Source organism: Ovis aries, chromosome 1 (assembly GCF_016772045.2).
Source record: "Ovis aries strain OAR_USU_Benz2616 breed Rambouillet chromosome 1, ARS-UI_Ramb_v3.0, whole genome shotgun sequence".
Classification (NCBI taxonomy): Eukaryota; Metazoa; Chordata; class Mammalia; order Artiodactyla; family Bovidae; genus Ovis; species Ovis aries.
Genome location: NC_056054.1, coordinates 8,553,100 through 8,568,201, shown reverse-complemented (window position 1 = coordinate 8,568,201; position 15,102 = coordinate 8,553,100). Strand labels below are relative to the sequence as shown.

At 47.4% G+C, this 15,102-nt stretch overlaps 1 protein-coding gene across 2 annotated transcripts in view; it reads left to right on the top strand.

The window, feature by feature from the left end:
* CSMD2 (CUB and Sushi multiple domains 2) overlaps positions 1–15,102 on the top strand; it is a 683,354-nt gene that overhangs the window by 533,127 nt on the left and 135,125 nt on the right. For both annotated transcript variants that reach the window (XM_027967572.3, XM_060416549.1), the window contains exons 28-29: positions 339–477; positions 4,462–4,649. In XM_027967572.3, the coding sequence (XP_027823373.2) occupies positions 339–477; positions 4,462–4,649 (327 nt within the window). The remainder of the gene's footprint in view (positions 1–338; positions 478–4,461; positions 4,650–15,102) is intronic.

Here is a 15,102-nt window from a genome sequence, read left to right as displayed (position 1 = left end):
GGTCACACAGCCAGGAAGTGGCAGAGCCAGGTATTTTGATGTTGTTGTTTAATAGCTTAGCGAGGTGAAATCCCTATAACATAGAATTAACCATTAAAAAAGGACATCTCGGTGGCGTTTAGTGCTCTGACAATGTTGTGCGAGCCCCTCCTTTCTCCAGTTCCAAACGGCTCCATCACTTTAACGTGAGACCTCACCCCCATGGCACGCCACCCTCCCCTGAGCCCCCGGAACCAAGTTCTAACAGGCCGATCAGACACAGTCCCTCTCTTCCAGTGCTGGTGGAAAGGTGACCAGGTGCCAGGGACAGCCTCACCCTTGTCTTCCTCTCTCCTCAGCTCCCTGCGGGGGAGACCTGACAGGACCATCAGGAGTCATCCTATCACCAAATTACCCAGAACCCTACCCGCCGGGCAAGGAGTGTGACTGGAAGGTGACCGTCTCTCCAGACTATGTCATCGCCCTGGTATTTAACATGTATGTACCTTTCCCCCGGGTGGGAGACGGAGGGCTCAGTGTAGGTCGGGGTGCAGACCTGGGTCCAGATGAGCGTACATCGGGCCTCTGTGAACAGGACTCCATTCCAGGGGAGGTGAAGGGGTCCAGAAGAGGAGAGACACCAGCATTCCCTGAACGTCTCCTGTGTGCCCGGCACTGTGCGCTGTGGCTTCATACCTACTATTCTCGTGTACGATCCTTGTGCTCAGCCACTCAGTCGTGTCTGACTCTTTGCAACCCTTAGGACTGCAGTCGGCCAGGCTCCTCTGTCCATGGGATTTCCCAGGCAAGAATGCTGGAGGGGGTTACCACTTCCTCCTCCGGGGGATCTTCCCAACCCAGGGATCGAATCCACGTCTCCTGCATTACAGGCAGATTCTTTACCACTGAGCCAGCTGGGAAGCCCTATTTAATCCTTACGATAATTTATACAGTAGCTATTATTCTTGATTTCTCTCTCTTTTTTTTTTTTAACCTCTGAAGATGCCAAGATGCAGAAATGGGTCGTTTTGCCCCTGCTCTTCTGAATTCTCCCCCTCTGCTCTCACCAGCTTCTTCTACCACCCTCCCCAGTTTAGGAACAGCCCAGGAATCTCTTAGCCACTCCCCCGCCAAGCTCCAACACTATCTCCTTGGTTTCTTTTAGAAGCAAACTCTTCACAAGAATTGTCTCTGCTTTCCTCTCCTCTCCTCGCCTCTTGTTTACTCTCAAATCGCTGACATCCGGTTTCTGACTCCCTGCTCCCACTGGCAACTCCTCTGCACTCTTGGCTGCCAGACCAAGCTGCACTTTCCACCCTCGTCCAACCACATCTCTTTATCACTCCCTGCATCCTTCTCCTGCTTTTGCCCTTGGCTTTGTGGACTTACCCCCTCTGGCTCTCCAGCTTCTTCTGCGAGTTTCTGGATTATTTCTCATGCCCCTCGCCCTGGGCCAGGCTCTGTCACAGGCCCCTCTGTCTGCCTGCCACACCTCCTCCCTGGACAAGCTCGTCCACTCCAACACTTCACTCACCTCTTGTAAACTGGAGACTCCAGTCTGCCGTCCACGCAGACTCTCTTGTGGGCTGCGGGCTCCATAGCCAACTATTGAACGGTCTCTGTCTGATACCTGCAGGCTTCGTGATCACAACACATACAGAACTAAGCCCCTCGCTTCTCCCCCTAGCTGATCTCTATTCTGAAAATTGGGGGCGACCACACTGTCCATCTTCACTGCTTCTTCTGTTAGTGGCCAAGGCATAGAGCCTCAGCTGTGTTAACCTTAGCTTTCCCCTCTTCTCTATCCTCCCAGCTACTGTCTTGGTTGATGCCCTTACTGCTTCCTGTCTAGATTACTGCCACAGGCTCCTAACTGGTTCCTCTGCCCCATCTTGCCTTCTGTGCCAATCTCATCTTTAGCTCGGTGTCGGAGTGATGCTGTCACTGGAAAACGCTGAAACATGCACCTCGTTTACCATTTTAACACACAATGATATACTACTCAGCAGTAAAAGGGAATGAGCTACCAACACGTGCAGCGACGTGGACGAGTCTCAGAAATAGCGCACTGAGCGACAGAAGACAGACGCGCACGAGCACATCATGTATGATTCCACTTAAATGAAGTCTTAGAATCAGCAACACCAATCTACAGTGATAAAAAGTCAGTTCAGTGTATCTTCTGGGGGTGGGGAAGATTGATTGAGAAGGCACCTCCCCCCGCCCCCGCTGCCCGGGAACTTTGAGGGATGGTGAAAACCTTGGGTCTTGATAGACACGTGTCAAAACTGAAGGAGTGGTATCCTTAAGAGCTGATCATTTCAGCATGTATAAAGTATACCTCGGTTTAAAAACAAAGAAAGAAACAAATATATCCCTTGTTTTTTAATACTTCAAAGTCTTCCTCTTCTCTGTAAGAGGGAGACATTGTTTTGGGTTTTAATTTGGGGGTGGGGAGGGGTTGTTTGTTTGGGGTTTTTATTTTTGGTCCTGTCTTTTGAGTTTCATTCCAAACCATCTGGTTCAAGCCTGCCTTTCCCCTCAGTTCCTCAACCCGGTCCTAACCCTGAGCTCCAGCCAGACTGAGCTGCTCACAGTTGCCAAGACTATTTCATACTTCGTGACTTTGCTTCTGCTCATCCCCTCATTGTGACTTCCTTTCTCCTCCTTGTCCAGTCACTGAGGATCTTCTAATGCCCCAATACAAACTTCCCTCCCATCCTCCCTGATGAGCTTGGCGCTGTGTTCCCACTAGCCTGCACAGACTTTGGACTTTGTTGTCTTCACGTCCGTCACTGCCTTCAAATCCAGAACCATCTTGAAGAAGGGATGGTGTCTGACATGCCTGCATCCTGGGCATCTTGCACAGGGGCCGGCATACTGGGGGTGCTCAGATAAAACCCCATGGTTGCAGAGACATGGGGGCAGATGGAGGGCTTTTGGAAATGAATCCAAACTGACTCACTCCCAAACCCTTCCTCAGTGACCTTTGAAAGAGCAGGTGGAGCAACTGAACTATGGGGGCGAGAAGGCCATCCCACCCAGCCATGGGGGTGACCCTACAACTGACAGCCGTGTGAGAGGGCGCTGTGCAGGAGGGAGACCAGTGCGTGTGTGACTCCACGTCTAGCCCTCCCAGACCCCCGGTCTCTCTGCCCGCTCTATCCCCACCTATGTCCTAGATAGTAAATGGCCTCCTGTCTCTGCCATGTCTTAAAGGGTAGAAGCACCATTTGGTTCTCAGTCCAGCCAAGTGGAGGATCTAAATATCCCAACCCTGGGCTGTGAACATGTTGGCATCAGGCCGCTGTTCTCCACAAACCCATTTATTTCTGTGGTTTCCATCTTGGCATCTTGGTTGGCACCAGTCGCCTTTGCTGGGTGTATGCCTAAGAGTGGAGGTGCTGCACTGTAGGGCGGGCACAGGTTCTGGTCTAGCAGATACTACAAGATGGTCTCCCCAAGCGGTTGAACCAACTCACACCCCCGTCGGCAGGAGGTGAGCGTTCCAGCGGCTCCACATTCTTGCCGGTCCTTGGTATTTCCCCTCATTTTCACTCAAGCCATTTCAGTAGGATAAATGACACTCAAGAACTCTAAGTTTCAATTTGCTAAGCTAAGACGGTTTGTAAAATGGGTTGTTGTTTTTTCCTAGACCAGGGTCAGGATTGCTTAGAAAGAGACACATCTTGGGGAGCCAGGAATGGGGTGAGCTGAAAACTGGCTGGGGGATGGGGGGAATGAATGAAGCGAGGGTCCTTCATGAGAGCGAGCCCCTTCCTGCCAGTGAATGGCTCCCTGGGTGCCTCTCACCCTCAGAAAAGTAGGTGCAGCTTAGGACAGTGTAAAGAATAATAGAGGGATATAAGAGGCCTGGCTTCTGGGCCTGCTCTGTGGGTTCTGACCCCTCGATGTGTAGAGCTGATAACTGATTTTCCCTTCTGTGCACAGTGTAGTGAATATAGACAGCAACGTTGTGTTATAATCATCAAACTTGCTAATAGGCTAGATCTTAATTATTCCAACCACTAAAGAGAAGCGATAATTTTATGATATGACAGAGGTGCTAATTATCGCTACAAAGGAAATCATATAACAATATATAAATGTAGTCAATCAGCATGTTGTACCCCTCAAATTTATATGCCATGTCAAATATAGTTCATTTTTTAAAACACCTTTTTAAAAAAAAGAGGGTGTTAGGCTTTTGGCTCCAGCTTTCTGGACCCTGATGCTAGAATCTGGCGGCTCTGTCCAAGCCTGCCTTGTCCATCTTCTCTCTCATTGGGAGGTCGGGGCGGGGGGGGGGGGGGGGGGGCAGGGTTCATCCTTCCATCCCCGCCAGGAGGTCTCAGGGATTGGGCACCAGGGGGCTGGAGGACTTGCTGTGTGTGGGGGCCCATCCTTTGGTTGAGCCCGAGGCTGGGTACCAGCCTTTATGTGACCTCAGCGGGGTGGGGTCGGGATGTGTTTGTTCCCCAGCTTTAACTTGGAGCCTGGCTATGACTTCCTCCATATCTACGATGGACGGGACTCTCTCAGCCCCCTCATAGGAAGCTTCTACGGCTCCCAGCTTCCCGGCCGCATCGAGAGCAGCAGCAACAGTCTCTTCCTTGCCTTCCGCAGCGATGCTTCAGTGAGCAACACCGGCTTTGTCATCGACTACACCGGTAAGAGGCCAGTGGAGGCAGAGACAACGTGGGCAGGGCCAACCACACCTGGCCAGGGATGGGGGCGGCGCAGTGTGGCGAGGAGAAGGTTGGACGGGGTCACGGGGAGCCTGCTGCCACCTGCAGAGCCCCTGCCTTTCTGTGGCCCTGGGGGGGGGCCCTCACACCCAGCTGCCCCAGGCCCAGGAGGAAAGGGGCCTCGCTTTCCTCCTGCACCTGCTTTTGACATCACGACTCCCACTTACTCTCTTTTCTACGAGGGTCGAGTCTAGATCTTCAGTCTCATAACTTCAGCCCAAGCGGTCAGCTGGCATCTTCAAGGCCACGCCCCTGCGTTTGCTGAGGGTTCTGACATGAGGCTCAGTCTCCCTCTCTACCCCAAAGCCTCCCACCCTCCTGGATAAACGCAGGGCCCACCCGAGTCCTGGGGTCACAGTGCCTGGATCTCTGTCCCAGGGCCGCTCTCTGGCCATCCTCTGGCACCCTGTCATAAACCGGACATTTTCTGACACTTTTGTCATCTAATTTTTATTTTATATTGGAGTACAGTTGATTTACAGTGTTGTGTTTATATCAGGTGCACAGCAAAGTGATTCAGCCACCCATATATGTGGGTCCATTCCCTATCAGACTCTCCTCCCTTGTAGGTCACTACAGAATGACACCTTTTGATCACATTTTCTTATCCCTCCAGCTATCCCATCCTTTTGTTCTCATTCCGCTTTTGGATTAATGAAAGCAAGCTGAAGGGTATGGGGGTCGAGCCAAGGTCAGCAGATTTTTTTTCTTGAATGGCCAGACGGTAAATAGTTCAAGTTTGTGAGCCATGCAGTCTATATCACAGTTCCTCCGTGCTACTGATGCCACTATAGCACAAAAGCAGCCAAAGATGGAACAGAAAGGAATGGGCAATGGCTGTGTTCGCATAAAAATCTGCTCACAGACACAGGCCTCGGTCCCTGCTCGGGCAAGAGCATTGACGTCAGATCAACCAGGTACAGGGCTCGTGTTTACTCCTTAAGGACTCATTGACCGGAGACGCATGACTGTCTTTTGTTACCCAAGTGTCACTGACTGGACTGTTTCCATGTTCACCTCTTGTTGTTGTTGTCCTTCTGTTGCTCAGTCATTTCTGACCCTTTGCGACCCCATGAACTGCAGCCCGCCAGTCTTCCCTGCCCTTCACTGTCTCCCAGAGTTTGCTCAAACTCAAGTCCGCTGAGTTGATGATGCCATCCAGCCATCTCACCCTTTGTCACCCCATTCTCCTCCTGCCCTCAATCCTTCCCGGCATTTACATAGCAAATCACCAGCCACAGGTGTTTGTTTCTGCAAAAATCCCCGGGTCAATAGTGTGTATGGCCTGGAGCAAGTTATTTAGCCTCTCCAAAACTCTATTTCTGCATCTACAAATGATGATTCCTACCGCACAGAACCGTCCTTGACGAATCCATGCATGAAAGCCCAGGTCTGGGGCCTGGCACCTTGCAAACATTCTGTAATATTCCAGTCGTAGCAGCAGCAGGAGACACATTCCAGGTTCTCGGGTACTTCACTTTCTTCTACTCCATTATTCTCTTTTTGACCTTTTCTTTTTCTCTAATGATCCCAGGCCCCATTATCCAGATCCTAGCTCCATCTTTTGCTTGATTTGTGAACTTGGTTAGATATTATCTCTCGGAACCCATTTCTCCAGCTATAAAGTGGTAATCATAATAGATATGTTGCAGAAGGTTAAATTAAAAGATATTTTATACATATAAATGAAATGTAGGAAGATAGTGCCCAGGATGGGCTAAGTACTCGGTAGATACTCTAGAGATGATGGATTTTGTTATTGCTACTGCAACCCAAGTTCCACCAGACTCATCAGCCTGTGTGTACAAATGGGGTCACAGTACCAGTTAAAATTTAAAAAGTTCCTGGCTCACGTCCCCCACTTGTTTAATGTGGGACCTCAGCAACCTTTTAAAGTGTCCCTTCATTAAATATGTGTGGCAACTCCTGGGAATAGTTCACACGAGCTCACAAATAATCCTAATCATAATAGTGGGTAACTTAGTCGTCTGCCAACAGCCAGCAGTGTCCTGAGCAGTTCGCATCCACTGACTCACCGAAATCCTTGGAAGTCTCAGTCACCTTCTATGTGACAGATACAATTCTCGAAGGTGCTTGGGGCACAGGTTAGAGAAAGTTTTGCCTGTGGTCGTCCTTCCTCGTGGGACTGGCCTGGATTCTCTGCCATCCTGTCTTCCTCTCGATAACCACCATTCGGTAAACCTCCTGCCCTCAGTCGCCACATGCTGATGTCAGAACGAACGCAGTCACAGGTTGTGGAGCGCTAGCCGGAGGCGTGTCTTAGGTTCAGCCGGGACCCCCGTTGCTCCGCCCACCACCGTCCTCCCTGCCATGTCATCATCTCCACCCTTTATTATTCATCCCTTTAGTTACACTTTCATCAGTACCCTCGATCTTCCTGCTCCCTGATCCTCAGCTGCATAAACCTTGCACGGCTGCCCCTTCTGTTAAGCTCCCTGTCAAGTGGCTGAGCACAGCTAGACATCACACAAATGTGGCGCTTGGAGCCACCCCAGCCGGGCCTTCGCAACAATCAGAGCGGCGTCTAGCTTGTCCCACCTGAGTCTTCTACGTGGCAGCAATTCTAAAATTTTATCCCGAATGTCACCATTTTCAACCTTCTTATAAGATGACTGCATTTCATCATCCCTGGGCTCAGTGGCTACAAGGTAGAAACTCCCTCAGCTTCCTCCCTGGTCCCCTTGTCATGGCGACCTGGCTGTGGTCGCCTCTCCCCCAGGTCTTCTCTACAAATCCGTGTGCTACAGCCACACTGCTAGGTCCTCGTTCCCAAAGAAGCCCTGCTCAGCTGCTGGCCTAAGACCACATCTGGAAGGGTCGTCAGATACAAAACAAAGCTCCAGGGGAGAGGGCCTTCCAAGCTGCCACCCGAGCCTGCCAAGCAGCCAAAGGGGGCCAGTTACTGGGGAAGGGCAAGGGGGGAGACACAGCCCCCCATGCACCGTCTACCACCTTATGAGGATCCGTGGTGCAAGTGCCAAGAGAATGTGTCTACTTGGGGTGGGAGGTACCTGGTGAGACCTGGATCTTCCTTCCTTCCTTCTCAGATTCAGTTCAGTTCAGTTCAGTCGCTCAGTCGTGTCCGACTCTTTGCAACCCCATGAATCATAGCACGCCAGGCCTCCCTGTCCATCACCAACTCCCAGAGTTCACTCAGACTCACGTCCATCGAGTCGGTGATGCCATCCAGCCATCTCATCCTCTGTCGTCCCCTTCTCCTTCTGCCCCCAATCCCTCCCAGCATCAGAGTCTTTTCCAATGAGTCAACTCTTCACATGAGGTGGCCAAAGTACTGGAGTTTCAGCTTCAGCATCAGTCCTTCAAATTTGGACACCTCTCTACTATGTCCCAGCCCTCTGCACAGGTAGCCCATTTGGTGGAACCCAGGGAGATCCCATGGTCTCCTTCTCCATATCCCTGGGTTCCTGGAATGGGTCTACTCTGCTACCGGATCCCAAGAACTTGATGATATCCCCTCACGTTCAATATCTATATAAGGGAGATCGCCATCACTTATCACCTATACGGCCTTAAACAAGTTACTTAACTTCTCTGAGAATCACTTCCTTGTCTGTCAGAGAGGGACAGTGGTACTCTATGAAGAGGTTGTTGTAAGGACTGGTCAATCAGCACAGCCCCTGGCAGTGGGCTCAATAGTAGTTGGCACACACTTTGATCTTTGCTCTTCCGTCCCATTGCCTTTCTCCTCCTGTGTGATAGATATTTCATTTGGTCTGCCTTTGTCTGGAAGATAGAACCTTTGTTCATTGAACTAGCCTGGTAGAATGGGACATATATTTAAAATATATGAATATTTGTGATTTGTGGCATGCACGTGTCCTGTATACTTCTCCAGTCCTTGGCAAAGAATTTAGATACTCTACACTCTGAGAATCCGTAGAACACCCTAGGTTGAGTTGGTAGCCCACAGAGGACTTGCACGTTGAGGCAGGTGTGGATTCCTAGGAAAAGAATTGTTGGCTGCATCTATCTAGAAGCCATCTCTGTCCAAAGGCAGAATCCTGTCTTTTAGAGAGATCCAGGGCTCCACTAATGCTAAGGATCTGGGTCTCCATGGAGCTCTGGTTTCAATGGTTCTGCTTTGGGAGGTGTGAGCATCCACCTCAAGAGAGGTTGCCAGACTCAGCTGGGCTTAGGGCAGTGAAAACCACTCTCTGACCCAAGTCAACCCCTCTTTGATCCAGGGTGAACAGACCAGGAGTCTTTCCTTATTTTCTGCCAACTTCCTAAGGGAAAAGCAAAAACAATTTGGTCCAATCTTAGTGAGGGATGATTTAGTTCCTATGAAGAAACTATTAAAAAGAAAAAGGAGTAATTTATTATAAAAAGGTGAAAAATAAAAACACTTAAACCAGCTTGAGACAGAAAGACTTTATTATAAAAAGAAAACTAACAGCCAAACTGATTAAAGCTAAAGAGCATTCTGTATTTTAACAATATAGATAATAAAAACTCACTCTCACTTAGCATCAAAAATGGAATACATTTTTAAAATATAAGAGCCCCAAGGGCAGGAAGCATGATGTCCCAAGGGGATTACAGTCAAGGTGGGAGAATCGGAGGTTGAATGCGAGGATGATCCTCCTCCATCTGCAGAACCACTCGGCCTGCTCCCTGCTCCTTTCTGAGTATTTGCTACTTCACTTTTCTTTGTAGGTTAGTTTTCTTTGCTTTTCCATTCTCCTAGGACAGCAGGGCTGCCTCCCTCTTGGCTTTGAATCACTTCCCAGTTTGTATCCCAAAGGAACCATCAGATTGACAAGTTTAAGTCAGAGGTCCCCTGAGTGGTGTCATAGGATTAAGCTTTTGCATAAAGAGCAAGGGACCATCAGGCATTTTGATTCATTTTCTCACTGAGTATTTTTTGAGCACCACCTATGTGCTAGACACTGCTGCAGAGGCTGAGAACAGAGCAAGGAACAAAACAAAGTCCAGGCCCCGTGGAGTTCACATCCTGAGCTCGCAGGCATTTCTACTATAGTGGAATGTTGGAGGTCCACCTATATAAGGCGAAGATGGGTGGGTAGGCTGGGATTGTAGGTGTCTCTGTTCAGTTGCTCCCAGAAGGTGGCTGTGCTGTCTTAGTCATCTCTGGGCAGCCCTTCTAAGAGATGATTGTGAATGCAGTCGTGTCAGCTGTGGGTCTCTATTATCCCACTCTCTGGCGCACTTCTCATCTGAAGGCAGCCTCCTGGGTAGTTTTACCGTCTGCTTGAAGGGTGCAGAGGGAATGAGAATCCTGTCTTTTGAACACAGTTTTGAAAAACAAGTCCCAGGGAGGTTTCATATCTTTCCAGACCAGAAAAACCAGTAAGGTAGTTGGGAGGGACCTTTATTCTCATCTTCCAGCAGGTGTGGTGGTTTCCTCTTGGGCCGGGACAGGCTAGGACACCTATGCACGTGTCTAGAAAACATTCCTTCACTCAACAAATGTTTGTTAAACTCCTGCTTCATGACACGCCCTGCGCTGTATGCAGAGGACACAGCGGTGAGCAAAAGGGTCACAGTCCCAACCTGAGGGGAACATGAAGGTGAGGAAACAGACAATAAATGAGGAGGCGAACAAGAAGCGAGAAGCATAAGTGAGGGAAGAACAAACTACCGTAAGAAAGAGAAACGGGGAGAATGGTGACGGCCTCACCAAGCAGACAAAACTCGAAAAGAGGCCTAAAGGTTGAGAAGAAGCCCGCTGCGTAAGAGCGGGAGTGGAGAGGGTTCCAGACAGAGGGAAGAAGAGCTCAAAGCAAGGGTCAGAGAATCTGAAACAACTCAGGAAATGCCAGGATGAGTCAGCTTTTCCAAAATGTACTAAAAAGTACCTATTTTCTCTTTCAAGCCCTTAAAAGTAACGCTGTAAGCCTAGGTTTTCCTACCAGATTTCCGCATCTGCTCCCCCAACTCAGCTCTGCCCTGGTCTTTCTAAATTCAAGATCTCTTCATTTACGCTTACTTTCAACTTAACACATGTTTTTCTTCAGATTTTTCCAAGTGTAAACATTTTTCAAATAATGAATACAGTATTCCTTATAACTATTATAACACTGGATAGCAAGACAAATAGACTATTTAAAGGAGAAGACAGAAATTACTGACTTTGAAATCAGAGCTCAGTGATAATCTATCATATCATCAGTAACTAATATTGATGTCTTTAATACGTTGAATATTTCTATACCTTTTCCAAGTCAGAAAGGAGAGGCCTCGTGTACAATATGTTATCCTTCTAACTTTTTGATCCAGCAATGTCATATTTCTGGAAAATAAAATAATGTATGCTCTCTTTTAGAATCTTATTTGGAATAATCATTAAAATTAGGGTAATTATGTTTTCCAGAGATTCTGTCTGGATTATGTGCCCTTAATGCCATTTTATGACTAATAGAGGACACATTGAGGTATAGTTTTATGGTGGAAAGGATAATGAATTAAAACAATAAAAGTAAGATGCTCTACAAAAATAAATATATAAGAAAAGTAACACGTTTATTAGAAAAATTCAACTAATACAGAAGCATTTAAGATATCCTCTAAAAACTTAACATCTCCCAATACTACCATTCCCTAAAGTACCAGTATAAATGGCTTGTTATCTCATTCCAGATATTATATATATATAAAGAAATATAAATTCTATACCAGAGGTCAGCAAACTTTTCTGTAAAGGACCAGAGAGTAAATATTTTAGGTTTACCAGGCCAGGTGGCCTCTGCTACTATCCGTTCTGCTGTTATAATGCTAAAACAGTCATAGACAATATGTAAACAAATGGGCATGGCTGTGTTCCAATAAAACTTTATTTATAAAAACAGGCAGTAGCGAGTCAGTGGACTGCAGCTTACAGATCCCTGTCTATATGAATGGGGGTCACACTGTACATAATCTGTAATATGGCTTGGCTTTTCTTTTTTGAGCTTTGTTTTGGGTTTTGCCCAACAATAGATCTTGGGCGCCTTTCCATATCAGTATTCAAAGACTTTTGCTATTTTTTTCTACTTGATCTTAGCCAAAAGGCCAAGAAGTGATTGCTATTCTTTCCAAAGGTTGCTTACATTTCAGTGGATGGCTCTAATCCAACTTTGTTAAACCAGTTCCTTACTGTTTGGGTTGTCATTTTCAATATTTTGCTGTTACTGCATTTGGAAACAGGCCTTATCTATTAGGACAAAAAGAATCTGGTTCTTTTAATTTTCTCATTTTGGAGGGCTTGGGGCTTATTTGTTATTATCGTCATGATGTTTTAGTCATTTAGTTTTATCATTCACAGCTGAGCTCTGGTTTGGCAGCCTGAAGACCTGAGTTTGGTATTAACTCTTACTAGTTGAATGGCTTGGAAAACTCATTTAGCCTCTTGATCACCACATTCCTCATCTATAACCGGAACAGAAGCATACCTGACCCTCGCTATTGCAGAGGGTATTGTGAGGTACAAGCAAGATAACAGATTGAAAAGTGCTTTGAAAATTACAAAACGATATTCCTGTGTAAGAGGCTATCATCATTATCGTTAGCCTTGTCATTATTATTAATGTGACAATGCTTGGAATGATGAGTTCTTCTTGCTCTGACATGTGAGCAGTGAGAGAAGAGAGTCTGTAGTTGGCTCATTGATGTTGATTTTCTAAGTCTGGAGGTGTTCAGCCAACCAACTCAGCATCCATTTATTAAGCTCCTATTATGTGCCAAATAGAGTCAGCCCTAGTGCCAAGTTCTGTGCTAGTTGCCAGGGTTATGAGAAGAATAGATGGTGGATCCCTGTCCTTTAGGAGTTCAGAACCCACTGGAAAGAAATGCACTTACCCAACCTACCAAGATAATCAAGAAGAGAAAAATGAAATTCTGCCAGAAAGAAGGCAACATTCAGGACATTTGCTCAGGAGAGCATGGCGTTGAAAAGTGTAGGAATTTGCCACACACAGAAAGGAGGAAAGGACTCTCTGACATAGAGTAATGTTCTGAGCAGTCATATCCAGCTGGGATGCCGGTGTGGCAGTTACCCAGAAGTACAGTTGTTTATATGAGGTAGAAGTCGATTTTTCTTATGTGAAAGAAATCTGAAGATTTTCACCCAAAGCTGTTGAAGTGTCTCCATCTAGGCTCCTTGTGTCTTTCTGCTGCATCATGGCTATGTGGCTCCACTCCTCAAGGTTATCTCAGGATCCAAGGTGGCGACTGGAGGTCCATCCACCACATCTGAGTTCCAAACTGTGCAAAGGAGGAAGGGAAGAAAGAAGGGTCAATGAATATTCTCTTAGCTGAGTCGCCTTCCCTTCAGCAGTCTTTCCAGAAGTCCCACATGTATCCACTTTGTTGTTCAGTTGCTAAGTCGTGTCCAACTAACTCTTTGCAACCCCATGGACTGCAGCACACCAGGCTTCCCTGTCCTTCACTATCTCCCAGAGCTGCTCAAACTCATGTGTCTTGAGTCAGTGATGCCATCCAACCATCTCATGTCTTTCCCAAAAAGTCAGCTGTTCACATCAGGTAGCCAAAGTATTGGAGCTTCAGCTTAGCATCAGTCCTTCCAATGAATATTCATGGTTGATTTCCTTTAGGATTGACTGATTTGATCTCCTTTCTGTCCAAGGGGCTCTCAAGAGTTTTCTCCACTTAGATATTTATCGAGTGCCTATCATATGCCAGGCACTGGACAACAGCAGTGAACAAAACTGGAAAACTGCCTTCCTGGAACCTACATTCTAGTGGAGGGTGATAGAAAGAAATTAGGTAACTATATGGTGTATGAGATAGTATTGAGAATAAAACAGAGAAGTGCAGAGAATAAAGCAGGGAAGGGTGATGGGGAGTGCTGGGGAGAGGAATATCACATTTTGAAGAGCTGGCCAGGGGACTTCCTTGGCAGTGGTTAAGACTCTGTGCTTCCACTGCAAGGCATGTGGGTTCAAACGTCTATGTCATGTGGCGCAGCCAAAAATTGTTTAAACTTTTTTAAATTAAAAAGAAACAATGAGAGTTGGTCAGAGAAGTGTCACTGAGAAGGCAATATTGAGCTAAGTCGTGCAAGAAGTGACAAGGGAGCCAGGAGGATGGGAGAATGCACCTAGAGACCAGTGTGATTGGAGCAAAGTTGACAAAGGGACGATAGGAATCAGGGTCACAGAGGGTTGATTGGGGCAGGATGTGCAGGACCTTGGAGACTTGCAAGGATTGGGGCTTTTACTCTGAGTGATTCGGAAGGCAGTGATCTGACCTGACTGTGTTTACTACTCCTTGACCAGATCTAGCTGCCTGGGAGCCTGGAAGGCATGGATCTTAGCTGGTGCTAAGATTTATTCTGGATAAACCCTGGGTTCCATTACTTAAAAGGATCAGGTGGGAGGAATGAATTTTGGGTGCCACAGCTTTTTCTGCCTCGTATGAGCTGTGTGAACTTGATTCCAAGTTACTTAAGTTTTCTGAACTTCAAATAATATTTGACCCACTCTGAATTTATAAAAGAAAAGATGAAGTATAAGCCCTGGTGATGTTTCCCTGTATCTCTGCAATTCACAAACGGGTCACCCAGTAGGCAGTTGCATCCTGGCCAGAGACGCTAAGCTTTGGGGAAGGACAGATTTGATGTGGGGCCAAGGAGGTGCAACACACGGCACATGAGGAAGCCACTGAGGGGCCCTCTGTTAGGCAAGGGGCCATTTTCTGGATCCCACTTGAGTTTAAACTTAGCAGTGTGTCTGGAACTGCTCCACCCTAAGGCCTCGGCAGAGACAATGAGCAGGGCCATCCCATCATCTGGGCACAAATGCAAGCTTCTAGAAACCAGGAGGCTCCATGCAGATGGTGAAGGCTCAAAGCTGAGCAAAGGGATGACCTTCACCATCGTGACCTGGTCACGACGGAGATATGAACCACAGCGTGTCGGTTCCCATCAGTCAGAGCAGCGTGTGCCTCCCCTGAGAGCAGTGAGTCAGGGGTGAGAGAGGGCCTCGAAATGGCGGCAGGAACTCCCTCCTTGGAGGGTTAGGGCAAGAAAGTGGAGAGAAGGGAGATTTCACTCTTCAAAAGGACTTCTAGCCCTACTTTTCTTTTTTTTAATTTTTAATTTACTTTTTATTTTATACTGGAATATAGTTGATTTATGGGCTTCCCAGGTGGTGCTAATGGTAAAGAACCCACCTGCCAATGCAGGAGACATAAGAGACGTGGGTTTGATCTCTGGGTCAGGAAGATCTCCTGGAGGTGAGTGCAGCAACCCACTCCAGTATTCTTGCCTGGAGAATCCCACGGACAGAGGAGACTGGTGGGCTACAATCCATAGGGATGCAAAGAATCGTACTGGACTGAAGCGACTGAGCATGCACGCACTGTTGATTTTACA